The sequence below is a fragment of the Cetorhinus maximus genome, chromosome 24 (genome assembly GCF_964194155.1).
Source record: "Cetorhinus maximus chromosome 24, sCetMax3.hap1.1, whole genome shotgun sequence".
NCBI lineage: Eukaryota > Metazoa > Chordata > Chondrichthyes > Lamniformes > Cetorhinidae > Cetorhinus > Cetorhinus maximus.
Window position 1 is genome coordinate 45161013 of NC_135902.1, and position 22667 is coordinate 45183679.

The 22667-nt window shown below is 47.2% G+C and overlaps 1 protein-coding gene across 1 annotated transcript in view; it reads left to right on the top strand.

Annotated features, from left to right (window-relative positions):
- The window catches only part of LOC144699540 (dynein axonemal heavy chain 17-like), a 785608-nt gene that overhangs the window by 732099 nt on the left and 30842 nt on the right, over positions 1 to 22667 (top strand). The window contains 2 exon segments of the mRNA XM_078570587.1: positions 1145 to 1293; positions 16511 to 16638. Of these exon segments, the coding sequence (XP_078426713.1) occupies positions 1145 to 1293; positions 16511 to 16638 (277 nt within the window).

Genomic DNA, 22667 nt, shown 5'->3' on the forward strand with positions numbered 1-22667 from the left:
ATACATTCCAGGAATTCATCATCCTCAGTATTACTATTAGGTTTACCCAGTGTATATGTAGACGGAAGTTACCCATGATTACTGTGTTACCCTTGTTACATGCATCTCTAATTTCCTGATTTATATTGTGCCCTACATTACCACTACAATTTAGTGGCCAATAAAAAACTCCTACCAAATTTGCTGCCCCTTGCTGTTTCTTAACTCCACCCAAACTGATTCTACATCCTGATCTTCTGATCTAAGATCCTCTCTCTCACCAATGTACTGATCCCATCCTTTATTAACAGTGCAGCCCCACCTCCTTTTCCTTTTTGCTTATCCTTCCTAAATGCCGAATACCCTTAAAGTTTCAGTTCCCAGCCATGGTCACACTGTAGCCAGGTCTGTAAAAGTGATTCGATCATACCTGTTTACCCCTATTTGTGCCATTCAGATAGAGTGCCCTTAATTCTGACTTATTATTTTTACAATCTCTAACCTTAACTGCTGGTGCACTCTTATGTTTGTCCACTCTGTCCCTTCCTGATAACTATTTTTGATAACTATTTCCCTTACTGCTATCCTACTCTCTTCCCTTCTCCCCTCTCTTTAGTTTATCACATCTTCCCTCACGCCCACTATTTAGTTTAAAGCCCTCTCTACTGCCCTAGTTATACCACTCGGCAGAACACTGATCCCAGCATGGCTGAGGTGAAGACCGTCTCAACGGTACAGCTCCCACTTTCCCCAATCTTATTTGTCCTATGCAAATTTGCTCATGGCTCAGGTAATAATCCAGAGATTATTATCTCTGAGGTTCTGCTTTTTAATTTAACCCCTAGCTGCTTATACTCTCTTATCAGAACCTTCTTCCTAGTCCTACCTATGCTGTTGGTACCACCGTGGACTACTGAATCCTCCCCCTCCCACTGCAAGTTTCTTTCCAGCCCAGAGCAGATGTCCCAAAACAAGGCAGGCAACACAGGCTTCTGGGCTCTTGCTCTCAACTGCGGGGAACTATGTCTATCTCCCTCACTATACTGTCCCCCACTATCACAACAAAAATTCATCAACCTAATCTTGAAAAATTTAATTGACTTTTAAATTAATTTTAATTTCAAAACTTTGATCATATCATACAATGTTATTTGAAATTTTACAGTGGCTTTGTGGAGGAGAAGCTTGGAGCTAAATATGTGGAGGGTCGTAGTATGGAATTTGCAAAATCATATGAAGAAAGCAGTCCTTCCATTCCAATATTCTTTATTCTCTCACCAGGAGTTGATCCACTGAAGGATGTGGAGGCATTGGGTAGGTGCTTTAGATAAGGTAACTAATTTATACATTCTTGTTAAAGGATACAGGACCCTAACCCCAATATTAATTGGAAGATAGTTTTTGACATGTCAGTTTTTATGTCAATTTAAAACTCACCCATTGAAGCAATTTCAAGGCCCAGCATATTTTTACTCTTAGAACCATAGAATCATAGAAAAGTTACATCACAGAAGGAGGCCATTCAGTCCATCTTGTCCATGCCAGCCCAAGGACACCCAGGTGCCCTTTCTAATCCCACCTTCCTGCACCCAGCCCAAAGCCCTGCAGCTTACAGCATTTTAGGTGCAGATCCAGGTACTTTTTAAAAGAGTTTAAAGTTTCTGCCTCTAGCACCAACTTGGGCAGCGAATTCCAGACCCCCACTACCCTCTATGTAAAAAAGTTCTTCTTCGTGTCCCCCCTACACCTTCTGCCACTTATCTTAAATCTATGTCCCCTGGTTCTAGAATTCTCCACCAAGGGAAACAATTTTATCTTGTCCACTCTATCCATTCCCCTCATAATTTTGTATACCTGAATCAAGTCACCTCTCAGCCTTCCTTGTTCTAAGGAAAATAACCCCAACCTATCCAATCTCTCCTCGTAGCTACACTTTTCTAACCCTGGCAACATTCTTGTAAACCTCCTCTGCACTCTCTCCAGAGCTATTACATCCTTCTTGTAATGTGGTGACCAGAACTGCACACAATACTCCAGTTGTGGCCTCACCAGTATTCTATACAATTCCAACATTATATCCTTACTTTTATATCCTATTCCTCTGCCAATGAAGGAGAGCATTCCATATGCATTCTTCACAACTTTAAACTGCTGCCTTCAGGGACCTGTGTACTTGTACACCAAGATCTCTCACTTCATCTACCTCTCTTAGTATATTCCCATTTATTTTGTAATCCCTGTAACTGTTTGACCTCCCTAAATGTATGACATCACACTCTCTATGTTAAAATCCATCTGCCACTTTACCGCCCACTCCACCAACCCATCGATATCATTTTGGAGATTATGGCTATCCTCTACACTATCCACTACTCGGCCAATCTTTGTGTCATCTGCAACTTTCCCAATCGTGCCCCCCCACGTTCATGCCCAAATCGTTAATATATTAGACAAACACCAAGGGTCCCAACACCAAGCCCTGTGGAACCTACTTGAGACAACTTTCCATTCACAAGGGCATCCATCGACCATTACCCTTTGTTTCCTGTTACAAAGCCAACCTTTTATCCAGTTTGCCACACCCTGAATCCCATGGGCTTTTACTTTCCTGGCCAATCTGCCATGTGGGACCTTGTCAAATGCCTTGCTAAAATCCATGTACACAACATCCACTGCACTACCTTCATCAACCCTTCTTGTCACTTCCTCAAAGAATTCAATCAAATTTGTGAGGCAAGACCTTCCTTTAACAAATCCATGCTGACCATTCCTGACTAGTCCATGCCTTTCCACATGACAGTTAATCCTATCTCTCAGGATTGATTCTACTAATTTGCTCACCATCGATGTAAGACTAACTGGCCTATAATTGTTTGGCATTTCCTTTGATACCTTTTTAAACAATGGAACTACGTTTGCATTTCTCCAGTCCTCCAGTACCTCTCCTGTATCTAGAGAAAATTGGAAAATCATCCTTTGAGCATCTGCTATCTCCTCCCTGACTTCCTTCAGCAGCCTCGAAAACAATCCATCTGGCCCTGGTGACTTAACAACTTTCAAGGATTTCAACCCTTCGAGTACTTCCTCTCTCTTTATGACTATCCCGTCCAATATCTCTCAATGTTCCTCCTGGGCTACTATATCTACATCCTCCCTTTCCTTTGTAAACATGGAGACAAAATATTCATTCAAAACCCTTCCCACAGCCTCTGCATCTACACACAAGTTTCCATCTTCATCTCTGATAGGTCCCACTTTTTCCTTAACTAACTTTTTAGCATTAATGTATTGGTAAAACTGGCCTATAATTGTTTCTTGGGCATCATTGAAATTTCACCAACAAACTTTCAATCTGTTCTGGGTGAGGAAGTCAATGGAAGAGGCACAAATTCTCCCACCCACTGAACTGGTAAATGCCTAGGAACAGCTGCTACTATACCATCCTGCAGGTTACCATTCATCGGTTTAATGGGATAGGGTTGAGATTGGGACAGGGGAGCTGAAGGGAAGCAAATTGCATACACATAATACCGTCTCTAGTACCTAGCATCATTTTGCTGAGGTGCATTGCGGCTGCTGTGACACCAGAATCCCTAATTTAGACCACACAGGACTAGGCAACAAATACACGTCACTTTATAAAGACAAGGTGTTGAGCTACAACCTGAACCCTGCACTAGCATTATTTAAAGGGTCGGGCTGCCAACTTGTGGAAGAGATGATTTTGAAGAATTTCTGCAATTGTAAAGCATCTGGAACTGCTGTGGGGTGTTTCTGGAGATGTTGTGAGTTCCTGGGCTTAGCAAGGATTGGTACTGCACCCTCACAGGATTGTAGAGGAATGGGTGACCTGTGCACATAAAGCTGCAATGGGTATGCAGTTCCAGAACCTTTGGGTCAGCAGCATGATAGACCAATGGAGCTGCGGGAGCTGAGAAAGAAAGAGAATATAGGCACAATGCTGTCTGCCAAGTTGGAGCCAGACTCTTACATGTTTCTTGACAGTGACAAGGACATAAGAAATAGAAACAGGAATAGGCCAAAAGGCCCATCGAGCTTGCTCCACCATTCAGTACAATCATGGCTGACCTTGGGCTTCAATTCTACTTTCCCATCCATATCCCTTGATTACCTCAGAGACCAAAAATCTGTCTATCCCAGCCTTAAATGTAATCGACGATGGAGCATCCACAACTCTCTGGGGTAGAGAATTCCAAAAGATTCACCAGTCTTTGAGTGAAGTAATTACTCTTCAACTCAGTCCTAAATGATTGGCTCTTTATTCTGAGACTGTGCCCTCATAGTTTAAATTCCCAACCAGCAAAAATCTGGTTCTACCCTATCAAGCCCCTTCAGAATTTTGTATGTTTCGATGAGATTGCCTCTCATTCTTCTAAATTCCAGAGAATATAGGCCCAATTTACTCAGCCTCCCATCACAGGACAACACCCTCATCCCAGGGACCAATTTAGTGTATCTTCGCTGTACCACCTCCAATGCAAGTATCTCCTTCCTTAAATATGGACACCAAAACTGCACAGTTTTCCAGGTATGGTCTCACCAAAGTTCTGTTCAATTGTACCAATACGTCTTTATTCCTGTACTTGAATCCCCTTGCAAGAAAGGCGAACATGACATTTGCCTTCCTAATTGCTTGCTGCACATGCATGCTAACTTATTGCATTCCTTGTACGAGCACACCCAAGTCTCTTTGAACATCAATATTTACACGTTTCACACCTTTAAAAAATATTCTGCTTTTCTATTCTTTTGACAAAAGTGAGTAACTTCATACTTCCCCTCCATGTGCCATCTTGTTGCCCATTCACTTAACCTGTCTATATATCTTTGCAGCCTCTCCGTGGCCTCCCCACAGCTTACCTTTCCACCTGGCTTTGTATCATCAGAAAACGTAGATACATTACTCTCTGCCTCTTCATCCAAGTAATTAATATAGATTGTAAATAGCTGAGGCCCCAGCACTGATCCTTGTGGTACTTCACTAGTCACAGCCTGCTTACTTTAAAAAGCCCTGTTTATGCCCACTCTCTGCTTCCTGTCCATTAACCAACCCTCTATCCATGCTAATATATTACCCCTAACTCCATGAGCCCATAACTTGTCTATTAACCTTTTGTGTGGCTCCTCATCGAATGCCTGTGAGAAATCTAAATTAACCAGTCCCCCTTTATCTCCCCTACCAGTTGCATTGTCAAAGTGCACTGTTAAGACTTCCATAATAATAGATTCCAGCATTTTTCCAACAACTAATGTCAGGCCAACTGACCTGTAATTCATTGTTTCTCTCTCCCTCCTTTCTTGAAAAGTGGTGTTACATTTGCCAACTTCCAATCTGATGGCACTGTTCCCAAATCTAAGGAATTTCAGAAAATCATAGCTGGCACATCCATTGGGTGGAATTTTCCTATCCAGGATTAAGTTCAATGGCTGGGGTGGGAAGAGGGAGTTTCCCAAGGTGTAGGCTGGTGGGAATTCGCGCCAAATCGCATGATGCCAACCTCAGTAATTATGCAGTTAGAGATTGACCAACGTTTCATGCAGTGGGGTAGGCTGCATGGCACATTCTCCGCCATCATATTGGGGCATCACATTTAAAAGGCACCTGGACCTCAAACTACCTGTCATTCAAGGAGGAGATGCAAACAGAATGTTGGCCTTCATTTCAAAGGGAATGGAGTATAAAAATAGGGAAGTCTTGCTAAAGCTATACAAGGCACTAGTTAGACAACACCTAAAATATTGTGAACAGTTTTGGTCCTGTTATCTAAGGAAAGATATACTGTCATTGGAGGCAGTCCAGAGAAGGTTCATTAGGTTGATCCTAGGTATGGATTGATTTTCTTATGAGGAGAGGTTGAGTAGATTGGGCCTGTACTCAATGGAGTTTAGAAGAATGAGAGGCAACCTAATTGAAACATATAAGATTCTTGGAGGGTTTGACAGGGTAGATGCTGAGAGGTTGTTTCCCCTTGTAGGAGAGGCTAAGACCAGAGGGCATAATTTCAGAGTAAGGGGTCGCCCATTTGAGACAAAGATGAAGAGGAAGTTCTTCTCTCAGAGGGTAGTGAATCTGAAGAAGGCTGTAGCGGGTGGGACGTTAAGCATATTCAAGGCTGAGAAAGACAGATTTTTAATCAGTAAGAGAATCAAGGGTTATGGGGAAAAGGCAGGAAAGTGGAGTTGAGAATTATCAGATCAGCCATGATCTCATTGAATGGCAGAGCAGACTCAATAGGCCGAATATCCTACATCTGCTCCTACGTCTTATGGTCTTATAGATGGCCCAGAGACTCCAGCGACCTCCAGCCCCCAGATTCACTGTCGCCTCCCTGGAAATCCTGTTGAAAGAAGTGGAGGCCAGAAGGGGCGTCCTCTACCCAGAGGTTGGAAAGAAGCCAAGCCAACAGACGAACCCGGCATGGGAGGAAGTCTCCAGGGTGGTCAGTGCCCAGGGCCTAAGGCACAATAGTAGAGAAAGGGAGAAGACGGGAGAGGACCGGCCTGACATCAAGAGCCTCATGGACTTCAAGGAGCAGGCAGCCCAGCTGGCAGGAGAAGAACCTGACAGACCCTGTGGGGATGGAGAGATGGGCTTGCAGCCTCCATCTAGTAAGGATCCCTGTATGTCATAGAAATCTAAGGGTCACGTGTTCCTCCATGTTGGAGGCAGTTCATGCAGTCACTCGCTCTCTCCTCTCTCACATACAGGTACCACCAGATGGAGGGCAAGGCAGGAGGACAAAGCCTTGTCCAGTAGTCACACCAGCCCACAGAGAACCAAGGACATGGGGAGGATGAAGAAAGTGCACCTATTGAGGCATCACAGCAGTCACCTGTACCCTCCACCAGTGCAGAGACACACCTCAGCAAGGGTCTCACAATCTGGTGGTCACTGCATGACCTCATGTCCGCAGCAGGAGGAGGCAGGGTCAGCCAAGCTCACCAGCACTTGGAGGAGTGCTGGAGAAGAGGCATCTGCTAGGTTCCAGTCCAATGACGAGCCCCTGGAATTGGCCTTCCATGAGATACTGGAGAGGCAGCAGGAGGCGGGGGAACATCAGGCATAGGTAATGGAGAGCCTCAACAGAATGGCACATGAGATGGAGGAGTCCATCTGCCTGCTCTCTGATGAAGTGGTGTCAACCTGTGCATGCATGGAGGTCTCCTTGGTGTGGGTGGTGGACTCCATGGAGACCCTGATCCAGCAGATTTTGCCAGAGATGCACGCAGGCCTGCACTCCACCGCTGTAGCCATGGTTGAGCTTTCGCAATGGCTACGCGAGAGGGGGACGAGACACTTCGACCTTCCTGCAGGTGCCCTTGTCTCTCAAGGAGTCAGATACAGGCCCTCGGGCACCCAAAGGATGAGAAGTGGCTATTGGACACCTCTGGGACCTCCACTCAGGACTCTCTGGGAGTATCTGGCCCTTCAGAATCTCCCTTGCCTGTGACCCCTTCAGCCTCATCCCCTGTGACCGCAGAGGGAGCAGCTGCCCACAGCAGGACAGCCAAAGTAGCCAGGGCCATCCAGGCCTCAGGTCTCCAGAGGACAGCCACCAAAGTCATCCAAGACAACAGAGCAAAGTGGTCAGCAGGCTGACTCCTCCCCTGCTGCGGATGTCGGGGGAGCACCTAGAAGAAGTGGTAGAGAATGTAAGAATAAGAAGTTTTGGTTACACATATGTTTGCACGGGTGCACTATGATTGTTATTCTTATGACAGTTTTGTAAATATAGTCTACTTGCTCTTTAATGAGGTCTGATGTGCTTTATTTGCTATGTAGTCCTTAAGCCTGTGGCGGCCCACACCCCCAACATCTTCTGAGGGACAACCCAGCCTGCGTCTATGCCCCCCGGAATCATGGATGTCCAGGAAGGCAAAGCTATTCACCAGGGCCCTTGCGAGCAATGTGTATCAGGTCTCCCGTGCACGCTGAGCCTTTGCCCTTCACACACTCATCTATCCCAATGCCCTAGCATTGTAAGTACCACATGCTGGGTTCCCCTTCAATTGTTCAGTTGAGATGACCTGCATCTCTGCCCACCCTCGATGATCCAATTCCCATGCAGCATCTTGAGATCTCCACCATGAGGCTCTGCATAGTTGTGAGCAGCCATGTGCGAGTAACTTTCCATGCTGAGTCAAATACCTTTTCCCCTCCCTCCATCGCTCATACCCTCCTCCCCACAACCATTGATCCCCCAGCTGTTACATTTAACCTCTCCATCATCCCCCTTCAACCCTCCCCCATCACACTCCATCCCATGTAGGTAAATATCGAAGTCCCCTATCTTCCCAAAGAGTCCACCCCTGTTACAATAGGCATGGTCCCCTCATCCTGCCGACTCCCAGAATCTGCACCACTTTCCGCATCCAGCCACCCTCAGTGCCCCTACACCCACCATCGCTGTATCCTCACCCTCCCACACTACCTGCTCCCACTGCCCCCCTTAACTGTTGCCATCTCGTCCTATCACCGGTACCTAGAGTATACCCGCCAGGACTCCTCCATTCATTCTACAGACCCCTCCCTCTGAACTCCTTTCGTCTCTTTCCCCCAGGTGGAGCTGGATAGAAAGCCAATGATAGGTAGGGACAAAGGAGGGATTGACAAAGATGTCATGAACTGAAGGACAAAGGAATTGTTAATGGTAATGGTTAGTGCTAAAATAGGTGCTAATAGTGGCATAAGGGTTAGAAAGCAGAATGTGATTATAGCAGAACAAGGGTTGCATTGTGTGAAAAAACAACATGAAACAAGTGGCAGATGGCCCTGTAGGGGATGGGGTGGAGGGAGGGGACAGTGGTGGGGAAAAAAGGGATAGAAAATGGGATAAAAATGGGGATAAAACTACAGATAAATGAATAAAAATAAAAATAAAATAAGTGGTTAAAAAATAAAATGAATGTAGAAGAAAGGGGATAAAAAAGGGGGTGAGGATGGAGGAGAGAGTCCATGGTCTGAAGTTGTTGAACTCAATGTTAAGTCCAGATGGCTTTAAGGCACCTGATCGAAAGATGAGGTGCTGTTCCTCCATTTTGCGTTGGGCTTCACTGGAACATTGCAGCAGGCCAAGGACAGACATGTGGGCATGAGAGCAGCATGGTATGTTGAAATAGCAAGCGACCAGAAGGTCTGGGTCATGACCGGAGGTGTTCTGCAAAGCGGTTACCCAGTCTACATTTGGTCTCCCTGATGTAGAGAGACCACATTGGGAGCAGTGGATGCAGTAGATCAAATTGAAGGAGGTACAAGTGAAGTGTTGCTTCACCTGAAAGGAGTGTTTGAGCCCTTGGACAGTGAGGGGGGAGGAGGTAATTGAGCAGGCGTTACACCTTCTGCGATTGCATGGAAAGGTGCCGTGGGAAGGGGATGACGTGTTGGGGGTGATGGAGAATTGGGCCAGGGTGTCCTAGAGGGAACGGTCCCTATGGAATTCTGACGGGGTGGGGGGGGGGTGCGTTTGGTGGTGGCATCATATTGGAGTTGGAGGAAATGGCGGAGGATGATCCTTTGAATGCGGAGGCTGGTGGGGTGTAAAGTGAGGACAAGACAGACCCTATCATGGGTCTGGGAGGGAGGGTAAGGTGTGAGGACAGAGGCACAGGAGTTGGGTCGGACATGGCTGAGGGCCCTGTCAACCACAGTGAGGGCAGAAGCCCCGGTTAAGGAAGAAGGAAGACATCCCAGAAGCGCCGTTTTGGAAAGTAGCATCATTGCTACAGATGCAACGGAGGTGAAGGAAATGAGAGAACGGGATGGGGTCAAGATAGGAAGCAGGGTGTGAGGAGCTGTAGCCGAGGTAGCTGTGGGAGTTGGTGGGCTTGTAATGAATATTGCTGCACAGTCTATCATCAGAAATGGAGATAGAGAGGTCAAGGAAGGAAAGGGAAGTGTCAGAGATGGACCAAGTGAAGGTGATAGAGGGTGGAAATTGGAAGCAAAATTGATAAATTTTTCCAGGTCCAGACGAGAGCAGGAAGCGGCACCAAAACAGTCATTGATGTACCGACAAAAGAGTTGTGGGAGGGGGCCTGAGTAGGACTAGGACAAGGAATGTTCCACATATCCCATAAAGAGATACGCATAACTGGGACTCGTGCGGGTACCCATAGCCACACCTTTTATTTGGAGGAAGTGAGACAAGTTTAGGGAGAAATTGTTCAGTGAGAGATCAAGTGCAGCCAGGCGGAGGAGTGTGGTGGTGGATGGTGATTGTTCGGGCCTCTAAGGAAGAAGCGCAGAGCTCTCAGACCATCCTGTTGGGGGATGGAGGTGTAGCGGGATTGGACATCCATGGTGAAGAGGAGGCGGTTAGGGCCAGGGAACTAGAAATTGTTGATATGACGTAGGGCATCAGAGGAATCGTGGATGTAAGTGGGTAGAAACTGGACAAGGGGAGAGAGAACGGAGTCAAGATAGGAAGAAATGAGTTCTGTGGGGCAGGAGCAGGCTGACACGATCGGTCTACCAGGACAGTCCTGTTTGTGGATTTTGGGAAGGAGGTAGAAGCGGGCTGCCCGGGGATGGGAGACTATGAGGTTGGAAGCTGTGGAGGGAAGATCTCCAGAGGAGATGAAGTCAGTTACAGTCCTGGAAACAATGGCTTGACGCTCGGTGGTGGGGTCATGGTCCAGGGAGTGGTAGGAAGAAGTGTCTGAGAGTTGGCACTCAGCTTCTGCGAGGTAGAGGTCAGTACGCCAGACAACAACAGCACCACCCTTGTCGGAAGGTTTGATAACAAAGTCATAGTTGGACCTAAGGGGACGGAGTGCAGCCAGTTCAGAAGGAGACAGGTTAGAGTGGGTGAGAGGGGCAGAAAAATTGAGACAGCTGATATCACATCGACGGTTCTCAATGAAAAGATTGAGAGCAGGTAAGAGGCCAAAGGGAGGGGTCCAAGTGAAGGGAGAATACTGGAGGTGGGTGAAAGGATCCATGGAATGGAGGGGAGGGATCCTGTCCAAAGAAAAGAGCACAGAGATGAAGGTGGCGGAAGAAGAGTTCAGCTTCGTGCCGAGCCCGAAATTCATCGAGTTGAGGGCATAAGTGTATGAAACTGAGTCCTTTGCGGAATACAGACCGTTCAGCATCAGAGAGGGGAAGGTCAGAGGATATGGTGAATACACAGCAAGGACTGGGATTAGAAGACAGGATGAGGCCATGGGACAGGAAGGGGTGGATGGCCCTGGATGGGCGTTGGTATCAATAAGTTGTTGAAGCTTACATTCCTTAGCGCCTGAAAGGAGGAGGAAAAGTTTCTTGTTAAGGGCGTCAGATGAGATGAAGAATAAAATGAAACTGGGGACAAGGACAATTTTGAGATAATATGAGTCGGTACTGCTGGAGAGAGAGGTCGAATGTGTTAATATGGCGGCACATGGCACTGAGTGTGGATCTCAGAATGCAGCGAGAACAGCAGTCTGAGGAATGTTGTATGTCCCGGAGATACCTGTAATCCTGGGTGGATTCAAAACATGAGGGATAGAACTTCAGTTTGAATCCCCTCCCTCCCAGAACCATGATAGGGTCCCCTTGTCCTCACTTTTCACCCCACCAGCCTTCACATTCAAAGGATCATCCTCCGCCATTTCCGCCAACTCCAGCATGATGCCACCACCAAACACACCTTCCCCTTACCCCTCGCTGTCAGCATTCCATAGGGACCGTTCCTTCCAGGACACCCTGGTCCACTCCTCCATCACCCCCAACACCTCATCCCCTTCCCACAGCACATTCCCATGCAATCACAGAAGGTGCAATACCTGCCCCTTTACCTCCTCCTTCCTCACCTTCCAAGGGCCCAAGCACTCCTTTCAGGTGAAGCAGCGCTTCACTTGTACCTCCTTCAATTTGGTCCACTGCATCCACTGCTCCCAATGTGACCTCCTCTACATCGGGGAGTCCAAACGCAGACTGGGTGACACTTTGCGGAACACCTCCGGTCTGCCTGCAAGCATGACCCAGACCTTCCGGTCGCATGCTATTTCAACACACCATCCTGCTCTTATGCCCACATGTCTGTCCTTGGCCTGCGGCAATGTTCCAGTGACGCCCAACGCAAAATGGAGAAACAGCACCTCATCTTCCAATTAGGCATCTTACAGCCTTCTAGACTTAAAACTGAGAACAGAATTTTCCCCCCGGTCGGGGGATGTCTGCAAGGAAGCACTGTGCGCTCCCTGTGCAGGTGGTGGGGGGGATTCCCTGAGCCGAGAGTGCGCTCTTTCACGCATGCACGCGAAAGAGCGTACTCATGTCCCTGAGGTTAAGTGCTGCCTCAGAGAGATCGGCTCCACAATAAAAAATATTAAAAACAGGAAATAATCCCTGATATGTCCCCTCATGTGACACAACTCACATGAGTTGGTACATGTCCATCACTTTTACTTACACTTTTATTACATTTTTAAAAACCTACATGAAACCTCATCCCTCCATGGATGAGGTTTCATACTTTTTCCAATGCCCGCCAGGGCTCGTAGCCTGCCCGCCAACCGTCCACTAATTACGTTAATGAGTTTGTCAATGGCCTCAATAGGCCATTGACAAGTCGGTGGGCGCACAGCTGATTCGGCTGAGCCCCCGCCAACCTGAAAATTGAAATGAGGCAAGGTGACGTCGGTAGTTCCGCCCGACATCATCCCGCGTCGTTTTACACATCGGCGAGCGGGCATCACCCCCTGCTCGCCGACCAGGAAATCCTGGCCTGAGTTCAACAGCTTCAGACCATGAACTCTCTCCTCCATCCTCAGCCCTTTTTTTATCCCCTTTTATTTTTTATCCACTTATTTTATTTTTATTTTTATTCATTTATCAGTAGTTATATCCCCTTTTTAATCCCATTTTCTCTCCTTTTTATCCCATTTTCTATCCTTTTTTTTCCCCAACTACCACCCCCTCCCTCCACCCCATCCCCTACAGGGCCATCTGTCACTTGTTCCATGTTGTTCTTTCACACAATGCAACCCTTGTTCTGCTATAATCACATTCTGCTTTCTTACTCTTATGCCACTATTAACACCTTTTTAAGCACTAACCACTACCATTAACAATCCTTTTGTCCTTTCGTTCATGGCATCTTTGTCAATCCCTCCTTCGTCCCCACCTATCACTGGCCTTCTATCCAGCTCCACCTGCCCCACCCCACCTTAAACAGTATAAATTTCATCACATTTCCACTTCTCTTCAGCACTGAAGAAGGTTCATATGGACTTGAAACGTTAACTTTGTTTTTCTCTCTCCACGGATGCTGTCAGACCTCCTGAGTTTTTCCAGCATGTTATGATTAAATTTGATGTTATGCCTTAATTTAGTCCCTAGTTTTAATTTGAATCCTAACTCCTCAAACTTTTTTTGCAGAACATCATTCCTGGTTCTACCTTTGTCACTGGTTCCCACATAGACCATGACAACTGGATTCACCCCCTCCCACTCCAAGTTCCTCTCCAGCCACGATGAAATGTCCTTAACCCTGGCACTGGGCAGGCAACACAATCTTCAAAGCTCTCAGTTGCGGCTGCAGACAACAGACTACATTGTCTCCTATCACTGCAACATTCCTTTTTACTTCTCCCACTTGAATGGCATCCTGCATCATGGTGCCATGATCAGTTGTTCACCCACCCTGCAGTCCTTCTCCTCATCCACACAGGTAGACAGCACCTCATACCAGTTAGACAAAGTCAAGGGCTGAGGCTCCTCCATCTGCTTCCCTAGACCTGCCTGATTCACTGTCACACCCTCCTATACCTGACCATTGACCTACTCTAACGTTCTGCCTAACCAAAGGGGTGTGAGTACCTACTAGAACAAAGTCTCCAGGTAACTCTCCCCCTCCCTGATGCCCCACAATGTAAGCAACTCAGACTCCAGCTCAGCAGCTCTGAGCTGAAGCTGCGTAATTTGCACTTAACTGCAGACATGGTTGTCCAGGATTGCAGTGCATTCCACAGATTTCCAAATGCTGCAATCATGGCACACTGCCAACCCTGCCATGTCTGTCTAACCTTCTTTATTTAAAGGAGGCTGCTTAATGAGCTAGCCAATGCACCCAGCATCTTGGTATGCATGCCTATCAGTGCTCTTCTACATGGAGCCTCATCAGGGTCTGAGTCCTCTGCAGAATAACTCATCTATGACCTTACCCTCATGTGAGCTGGCAAACAAACTTCTTTACTTCTGCTATTGTTGCAGCCCGCAGGCCCATGTGTTGAGACAAACGCTGTATTACTCTCCGAGATACATTGTTATGAAAACTATGCTTAATTCGTTGGGGAGCATAGGTCGGGAGCTTCAACTCCTGACGAACCTCGGACTTTCTGCCCAGGTGCAGGCCGAGAGCGGGCTGCCTGTGCTCAGTTCTACATCTTTAAGTTCTTCGGGTCCAGGACAGGCCCCGTGCACCTGCACATAGAGAGAAAAAGGGCACCAAATCCTGGATCAGGTAGCCAGAGCCAGCAAGCGTCCCAAACAGGAGATAAGGGAGTGGGAGAGGGAGCAGTCCCAAACAAGGGAAGGAGTAAGAAAAGGACCCAAACAAGGGAGGGGGACAGGGAAAGGTCCCAAAAAGAAATCCCTGATAAGGGACAGAAACAGTGGACAGAAACAGGTCCCAGTTAAGTCAAGGAAAAAGAGAGGAGCAGATAAACAGCTTCCAAACAGGAAAAAAGCTGCGGGGAGCAGACTCTAATTGAAAAGGCAGCCAAAGGTTGGTGACTTTGCGCTGCAAGCCGTTGGGACAAAGGTACCCCTTTGGAGCAGTAATGCTCTGCTTGGCACAGCCGAAGAACTGAAATTGTGCTTATGAGTTGGTGTTTAAGTGTACTTGGGAATCCAGGGCAACAGAATCTCGTGAGACGAGATTGAAACCCTCCAAGGTGGGCCGCGTTGAAGCCATCCAAGTTAGAGCGACTTTTGGAGAGAATTCCATTCCTTTGAAGGTGAAGATTGGAAACCCTTGTGAGAGAGATGGAGTTTCAGGATTGGTTTGACTCAATGTTACTAACATCTGGGTAGATTATTGAGAAATCCATGGACTTTGTCTTGGTCGTATCTGCCATTTATTGTGTAGTGTGGTGTGTTCGATCACAGTTGGCTTGTTAATTCAGGTGTACCTCATACTTACCCTGAATGTTAGAGTATAAGATAGATATTGTAAATTGTTTTATCTTTCTGATCTTGTATATTAAAGTTTATTTTTGTTTGTTCAAAACCAGTGGAATCTTATGGCTTTATTCACTGAGCAAATGTCTTAAATCTCAAATGTTTCGACTTTAAACAAAATGTTATTGGTCCCTAACCAGATCCCACCAATGACTTGGGGGTCTAGTAAAGGATCATAACAATGTGCAGTGCCAGTTTTCTGAGCTGGTGGCTATGAGTGTCAGATCAAATGATGGGACCTCAGTGTCATTGCTGTGCTGTTGCTCTCTCCCTTCTTCCTTGAACTGCTGTAGCTGTGCAGGCAATAATCCTTGGGTGTCTAAAAGCAGAAAAGCAGAGAGGAAGGTTTATGTGAGGGAGAGCGGGTTGGGTAGGAAACAAGAGATCCCAGGTTACGCCATCAGCAGCTTGCCAGGTATGGGGTGAGATGGGAGTTGAGAATGGGCATAAGGCAGGAGCAGAACACTCAATGTTTTCAACGATGCCAGATGACATGGCCTTTGTGCTGACAGCTCCATGATGCTGAGATCCATCTTCTCGGCAAGGATCAAGAAATGCAGACGCCCTTGTCCCCCACCAGCTCTGCTCTGCTTCCTTCTATTGTGTAATATCTTGTCCTGCATCAGAGGACAAAATATCTGTAATTGTGTAGCACTGTGTTGTGTGATATGCCTGCCATAGCTGAGTAGTTGAAGATATATAGGGGCAGTGAGTAGTGGATATGACACTGACAGCATTGCCAGATGTATGAGGGTGAGATGGAGAATCTAGATGTTTGCATGAGGTTTGAGTGCCAGGGGCTGCTAATGGGTCAGTGAAGGGGTTTTAGTGTATTGAGAAGTGTCTATATGATAAAAAAGCACCCCATTGGCTTTAGGCAGGTCGTTGCTGCCCCTTCAGGATAGCAGATAAAAATACAAATCTGTTAGCTCCAAGAAGTTCAAAAATGAGGGCCAGGATTTTACGGCCACTCCCGTCTGGCGGAATATTACAGCCTCAACAAACTGAATGGAGATTTAAATGGCTCATTGCATCCTGTGGGGGGAGACATGCCCTGGCGGGGCCATTAAATCCTGTCCGGGCTAAGATTGAACAATTTAAACAGTCCACCAACCCTTCTGTATGTGACCACAGAAATATCCTGCATGAACCATAATTGTTGTAGTATTTTGATCTGACTGTTTATAGTCCTCCTAGGCTCATTGTTATTAAGTACTTTGGTAGGTATTCATTGTATATAATATTTTATACTATATATACTGTCAGGATAATATATGTGCTCTATGCATGTGTTGCCTGAGGAATATAATATGTTTTGTTATTTTTTGCTCTATATTTTACTAGGTAAGAAATTAGGCTTTACTATTGACAACGGCAAATTTCATAATGTATCATTGGGACAGGGCCAGGAGATCGTGGCAGAACAAGCTTTGGATGAAGCCGCTGCAGATGGACACTGGGTTATTTTGCAGGTATTGAAAACATTGAAAGTGCCTAAATGTTATGCACATATAAAACAGCTATCAGACAAATCTAAAATAGAAAATATTTTCAAATGTGCCTTCAAATATATTTATGCTTGATTAATGCTTATACTCTTAGAGAAGCAGTTTCTGTCATGTGAGAAAATCACGCCCCTACAAATATTCCTTAATTTATTCTTCTTTAAAAGAGATCAAAATGCTTTAAGCACTTAGTGGGCAGAAAAACAAATCAAGCAAATAAATAAAACCAAATGACGTAATCCCTGCCTGTATTTGTTACAGCATACCTTGAAGCCCTCATTAATAAACACAAAGCAGATCCCTTATTGCGAAAGTTTTCTTACAACAAATGTCCACCAATGTGGAACTTGTCCTCATCCTGTCCATGGCTCTGGTCACCATGCAAACATTCCATGCAGTGCCATGTGTCCTGCTCACACTCTCTCCATCTGTTTTCATGCAAGAGAAGCCTGCTCACAACAGCAGGAAGTAGTCCCAGACCGGGGGTGGAGTGCCCTACATTAGGCCCCTCACTCACTTTGAGGAGTGTGCCATCGCGCTGATTGATAAAGACATGGACCGTGCCTGCAATGACAGTGAGGTCGGCAGTGACAATTTTACACCACGTCATCCCTCTCTCAACGCAAATGTGAGTGCTCTCTCTCCTGCTTTTGACTTTGCTGCCATGCACTACTAATCACTGCTTTGTTTCACAGGAAGCTCTGCCAAACGATCGACACCTTCAGCCAGCCAGTCCCTCAGCTCTATCCAGATCCTCAACTCCAGCCAAGAGGACACCTTCTCCATTGAAGAGCTGGAAATAAGCAGCCTGGAAGACCCATCACAACACTTACCCATGCCCTGCACCAGCACAGAGACACGCACCTTGGTGGGACCTAGATCCAAAGCAGGCTCGGGTTCATAATCTGGTGGTCACCATACGGACACATGTCCGCAGCAGGAGGAGGCAGGTTCGACCGAGCTCCCCGGCATTCGGAGGACTGCTGGGGATCAGGCATCTGTGAGGTCCAAGTCAGATGACGAACCTCCAGATTTGGCCTTCGAACTCATCCTCGAAAGTCAGCAAAAGGCACGGGAACATCACGCAGCGCTATTGAAAGCCCTCAGCAGAGTGCCATGCGAGTCGGAGGAGTGCACCCGCCTGTTCTCAGATGAAGTGGTGCCCACATGTGCGTGTATGGAGGTCTCCATGGGGAGGATGGCGGACCCCATGGAGACCCTGGTCCAGCAGAACGCGGATATGTGTGCAGACCTGTACTCCATTGTGGGAGCCATGGCTGAGTTCCTGCAGTAGTGACGCGAGAGAGAAATGGGGCATCTTGATATCCCTTCAGGTGTTCCTTTCCCTCAAGGAGTCAAGCCGGGGCCCCCGAACACCTGAAGGGAGGAGGAGCAGCAGCTGACACCAGTCAGTAATCATCCAGTCAGTAATCCCAGAGGCTGTCCTCTCCCTCCGAGTCCCCTTTGACTGTGAGCTCCTGAACCTCGTCCTCTGTCACTGCAGAGGGCGCAGCTGGTCAATGAGTGATTCTGGAGGGAGAAGTGTGTGTGTGGCAGGGCCTTTCAGAGCCTCATGCAAGCACTGTCCCGTGCATGTAAATCCTTCACATATCATACTCACCTCAATGTCTTGAGCATTTTGACTGCTGCCTGCAGGGGTTCGCTTTCAGTTGCCCATCTGAGTTGACCTGCATCTCCACCTACCCAATGATCACATTCCCATGCAGCACCTGATCTCGCTCACCACAACTGTCGTTTTACTTTCGATTTAGGTAGCATGGTATTGATTTGCTTTTCTGTAAGCTCCCCTGTCTTTCCCCCACCCCTGCCAGTCACCCATTTCCTTTCCCCCATCACTGTTGACTCCCCTGGCATCATCTTCCACCTCCCCTCCGTGACCTAAAAGCCACAATCCTTTTTCTTCGGGGATGTCCAGGTGAACATGCACGTTCTCTTTCTTCCAGAAAACCCCACCCCCCAATCCACGTTCACCTCCCTGACTTCCTCCTTCCCACCCTCAGGGTCCGTGTCTGCCTCCAAGTCCCCACCAACCACCCTCACCGTCCCTTCTACTGCTACCGTTGAACTCTCACCCTCCTACCCTACCGCCCCATTCTGCCCTCGGTCATTCTCACCATTCCCTCGTTCCACATCCACTCTCAGTTTGCTCCCCAGGAGGCAGTCAAGGACTCATCAAAGTCCTCCCTTGCTTTCCATCCTTCTCTCTGGACCCCTTCCCCCCTTGGAACCCCTCCCCACCCTTGGAACCCCTTGGCCCCGGACTCCTCACCGCTGGACTCCACTCCTGCGTTGTCCTTCCCCCTTCCTGACTCCTTCAGACACCATTACTTCTTCTGTCACCCTTTGTCCTTACCCCTTCCGACTCTTTCCTCCAGCCTTACTTCTTCCTCCAATATTACTCTTTCCTCTTTCCTGACTCCTTCATAAACCCTTACTTCTTCCTCCAGCCTTACTTCTTCGTCCACCCTAAGCCCTTCCCCCTTCACAATTCCTTCCTTTACCCTTACTTCTTCCTCCAGCCTTACTCCCTCCCGTCTCCACACTCTTTCCCCATCTGAACCCCTTCCCTTATACCTTCCACTACCCTTACACCTACATCCCCAGTTGCCGTCTTCTCCCCTGTTACCCCCTCCTCCTGCCATACTCCCCCCACTTCCAACCTGCCTCCTGACACCTTCATTAACCCCTCCCAACCTCACCCCATCTTGACACCTTCATTCACCCCAAACCTCACCCTATCCTGAAACCTTCATCCCCCGGCCCCCCAACCTTCCCCCAACCTCACCCCATCCTGACACCTCTTCCTCTCCCAGTCAATCCTAAATCTTCCTCTCCCCACCCCCCTGTACATCTTCCTCTTTCAAACACAGCTGGACCTTCCTCTCCACCTCCCAACCATCATCCGTTGTAAGCAGACTCTCAACGGTGACTTGCCAACTTACGTGGGCTGCTTCACAGCAGAGCTATGTCCATGAGAATCCACCCAGCATGCCATGGACATTCCTCCAGTTTGCCATTGGTGTCGGGCTCCAGCATCATCTGCTCATCAGATGTCAGTGACATGACCAAGGCCCTGGCGGTAACTCCCGACTTCTGAACGTCATGCTTGTCAAGACGTGTTCTGCACCGACGTGCAATGACGCTGATGTGGGCAGACGATCCAACGGTGGGGAGGGGGTAATGATTCCAGTGGACTGGCCTTATAATGATATGCAGATGTATTACAATGAGGTTCCCAAAGTCCAATTGCGGGAAACACGGCCTGCCATCGATGGGCCAAGTGGACGATTGCAAACTCGTTTCACAACGTCATGAAACCGATTTTTAGCCTTCTCGCCATATTGTCTGCTCATGCCGCCTGCGGGCATGGATGATTATGTCCTATAAATTCAATAAGATCACCTCTCATTCTTCTAAACTTCAATGGGTATAGGTCCACCCTGTTCAACCTTTCTTCATAGGAGGAGCCCTTTATCCCAGGAATGAGTCAAGTGAACATTTGCTGCACTACTTCTAATGCAATTATATTGTTCTTCAAATAAAGATTCCAAAACTGTACACAGTATTCCAGATGTCACAATGCCCTGTACAGTTGCAGTAAAACTTCCCTACTTTTATATTCAATTCCCCTTGCAATAAACACCAACATTCGATTTGCCTTCCTATTCACTTGCTATACCTGCATACTAACTTCTTGCGATTCAAGTGAATGAGTTCACATTTTCCCACATTATATCCCATTTGCCAAAGTTTTTCTCACTCACTTAATCTCTCTATATCCCTTTGCAGACTCTGCCTCCTCTTGACAACTTACTTTCCTACCTATATTGCTGTCAGTGGAAAATTTAGCCACCATATATTCAGTCATTTCATCCAAAATTGATGTAGATTGTAAATAGTTGAGGTCCCAGCACTGATGCTTGTGGCACTCCACCAGTTACAGCTTGCCAACCTAAAAGAGATCCATTAATCCCTACTCTCTGCTTCCTGTTAGCTAACCAATCCTTTATCCATGCTAATATGTTATCCCCTACGCTATAATAAAAGCAAAATACTGCAGATGCTGGAAATCTGAAATAAAAACAGAAAATCCTGTTCACCTTTTGATTTTCAAGCATCATTGGGAAGTTTTCTAAGCCTTCTGGCATGAAGACAGACACAAAATATCTGTTTAACGCCTCCGCCATTTCTTTGTTTTCCATTATCAATTCCCCAGACCCACTCTCTAGATGACCAACACTAGCTTTAGTTACTCTTTTCCTATTTAAATACTTTTAGAAACTTACTATCTGTTTTAATATTACTAGCTAGCTTTCTCTCATACTCAACTTTCTCCCTCTATTTTTTGTTAGTCATTCTTTGTTGATTCTCAAACAGTTAGTGAAGCATGGAGAACCAATCAGTGAAATAAAGCACAATATATGAAAGCCTTGACATTAACTAGTAAATCGCCGAAAAAAGATACGTGCTGTCAAAGTTTTTTGTCTTGCACTCATCAGGACAGACACAAGAATGCCAAATTTCAGCAATTTACACTGCATGAGAAAAGGTTGCTGATTGGTTGGCAAGTCAGTTCTGATTGGGCGAGGCATTGCCATGGAGAATGCACCAGGAAATTATTGTTCTCCCATGCTCTTGTTTAATTCAAAAAAGATGCAATGCCTGGACATGTTCCTTTTGCCTGCAGAGGAAAGGTCCCTGCGTATGTAGCTTCTAGCAAGTGTAAGTGAGCCTCATTGTGAGACCAACTGATAATCTTAAATTGATTGTTAGTGTAATTCATAGCACACTCAGGATTATTCATCAAGTGCTGTCCAATCATGGAATCACATCTAATGTTAGACAGTGGCCTATAAATTCCAATCTCCAGAGCTTCATAATGGGGGGAGGTTGGGGTACCCCAACGATATGCTGGGGAAACCCCCCCCACTGGAGGTCCCCCAGAAAGGCCTGCACTGCAATTGCCCAGGAAGTACAAACTTCCATTGGGCAATTGCCCTGCATTCAGAACCATCCAAATGTATGATAGAAATCGTAAACGTTAGATGGTTCTGACTGCCTTACCAGAATAGTTACTCAGGAAAAGTTAGAAGAATTAAAACCACTTCTTACTCCTGAGTAACTATAGTACTGCCCCCCGACCCCCCACAGGAGTACCCCCCAACCCCCCGAACCCCCCCGGTATTCCCCAGCCACCTGACCAACCCCCCCGCTGACCACCCCTCCGCTGACCACCCTCCAACCACCCAACCCCACCCCTCCCCACTGATCACCCAACCCCGCCCCCCAAAATACTTGACATCCCTGGCCAACAGGCCTGTCTGACTGCCCCAAATCCCCATCCCTCCACTGACCACCCACCCCCCCACTGACCACAGGCCCTCCCACACTGACCAGCCGACCTCCCCCAGACACCCGACAGCCCCCAACCACCTGCCTCTACTGACCATCTGACCGCCACCTCCGACGACCTGACCCCCAAGACCCCCATTGACAAGCCGACCACTGACCAAATGACCCAACTGACCCCCCACCTCCCAATCCTGCTTTCCTACCTTACAAACTTACCTTCTCCCTGGCTTCTGAAAGTGATTGGACCATCAAAAAGGGGGCATAGCTTCCTACCTCTGAATCTCCAGTCCTCGACAAAAGGCCTCAGTATTGCGCTGTATTATAGAGTTCTCACCCAGCCTGAGTCAGAAGGTCAAGGAACAGCTGGATTTTCAGGTAAGAAACTAAGAGCAGAGTGGCAATCGGACTCTGGCTGCCACTCCCATGAAGTTCAGGCCCATTATGTTCTGAGTTTTGCAAGCTCCACACGCTATCAAATTGGTCTTATCGGCAATCTCATAAATAGGGCCTGGGCCATTTGCTCACTGGGCAAGCTTGACGCTGAAATTGGATGCATCAAAGCTATCCTTCGGGATAATGGCTACCCCAATGAGATCATTGCTTGCTGTGTATTGTGAACACTC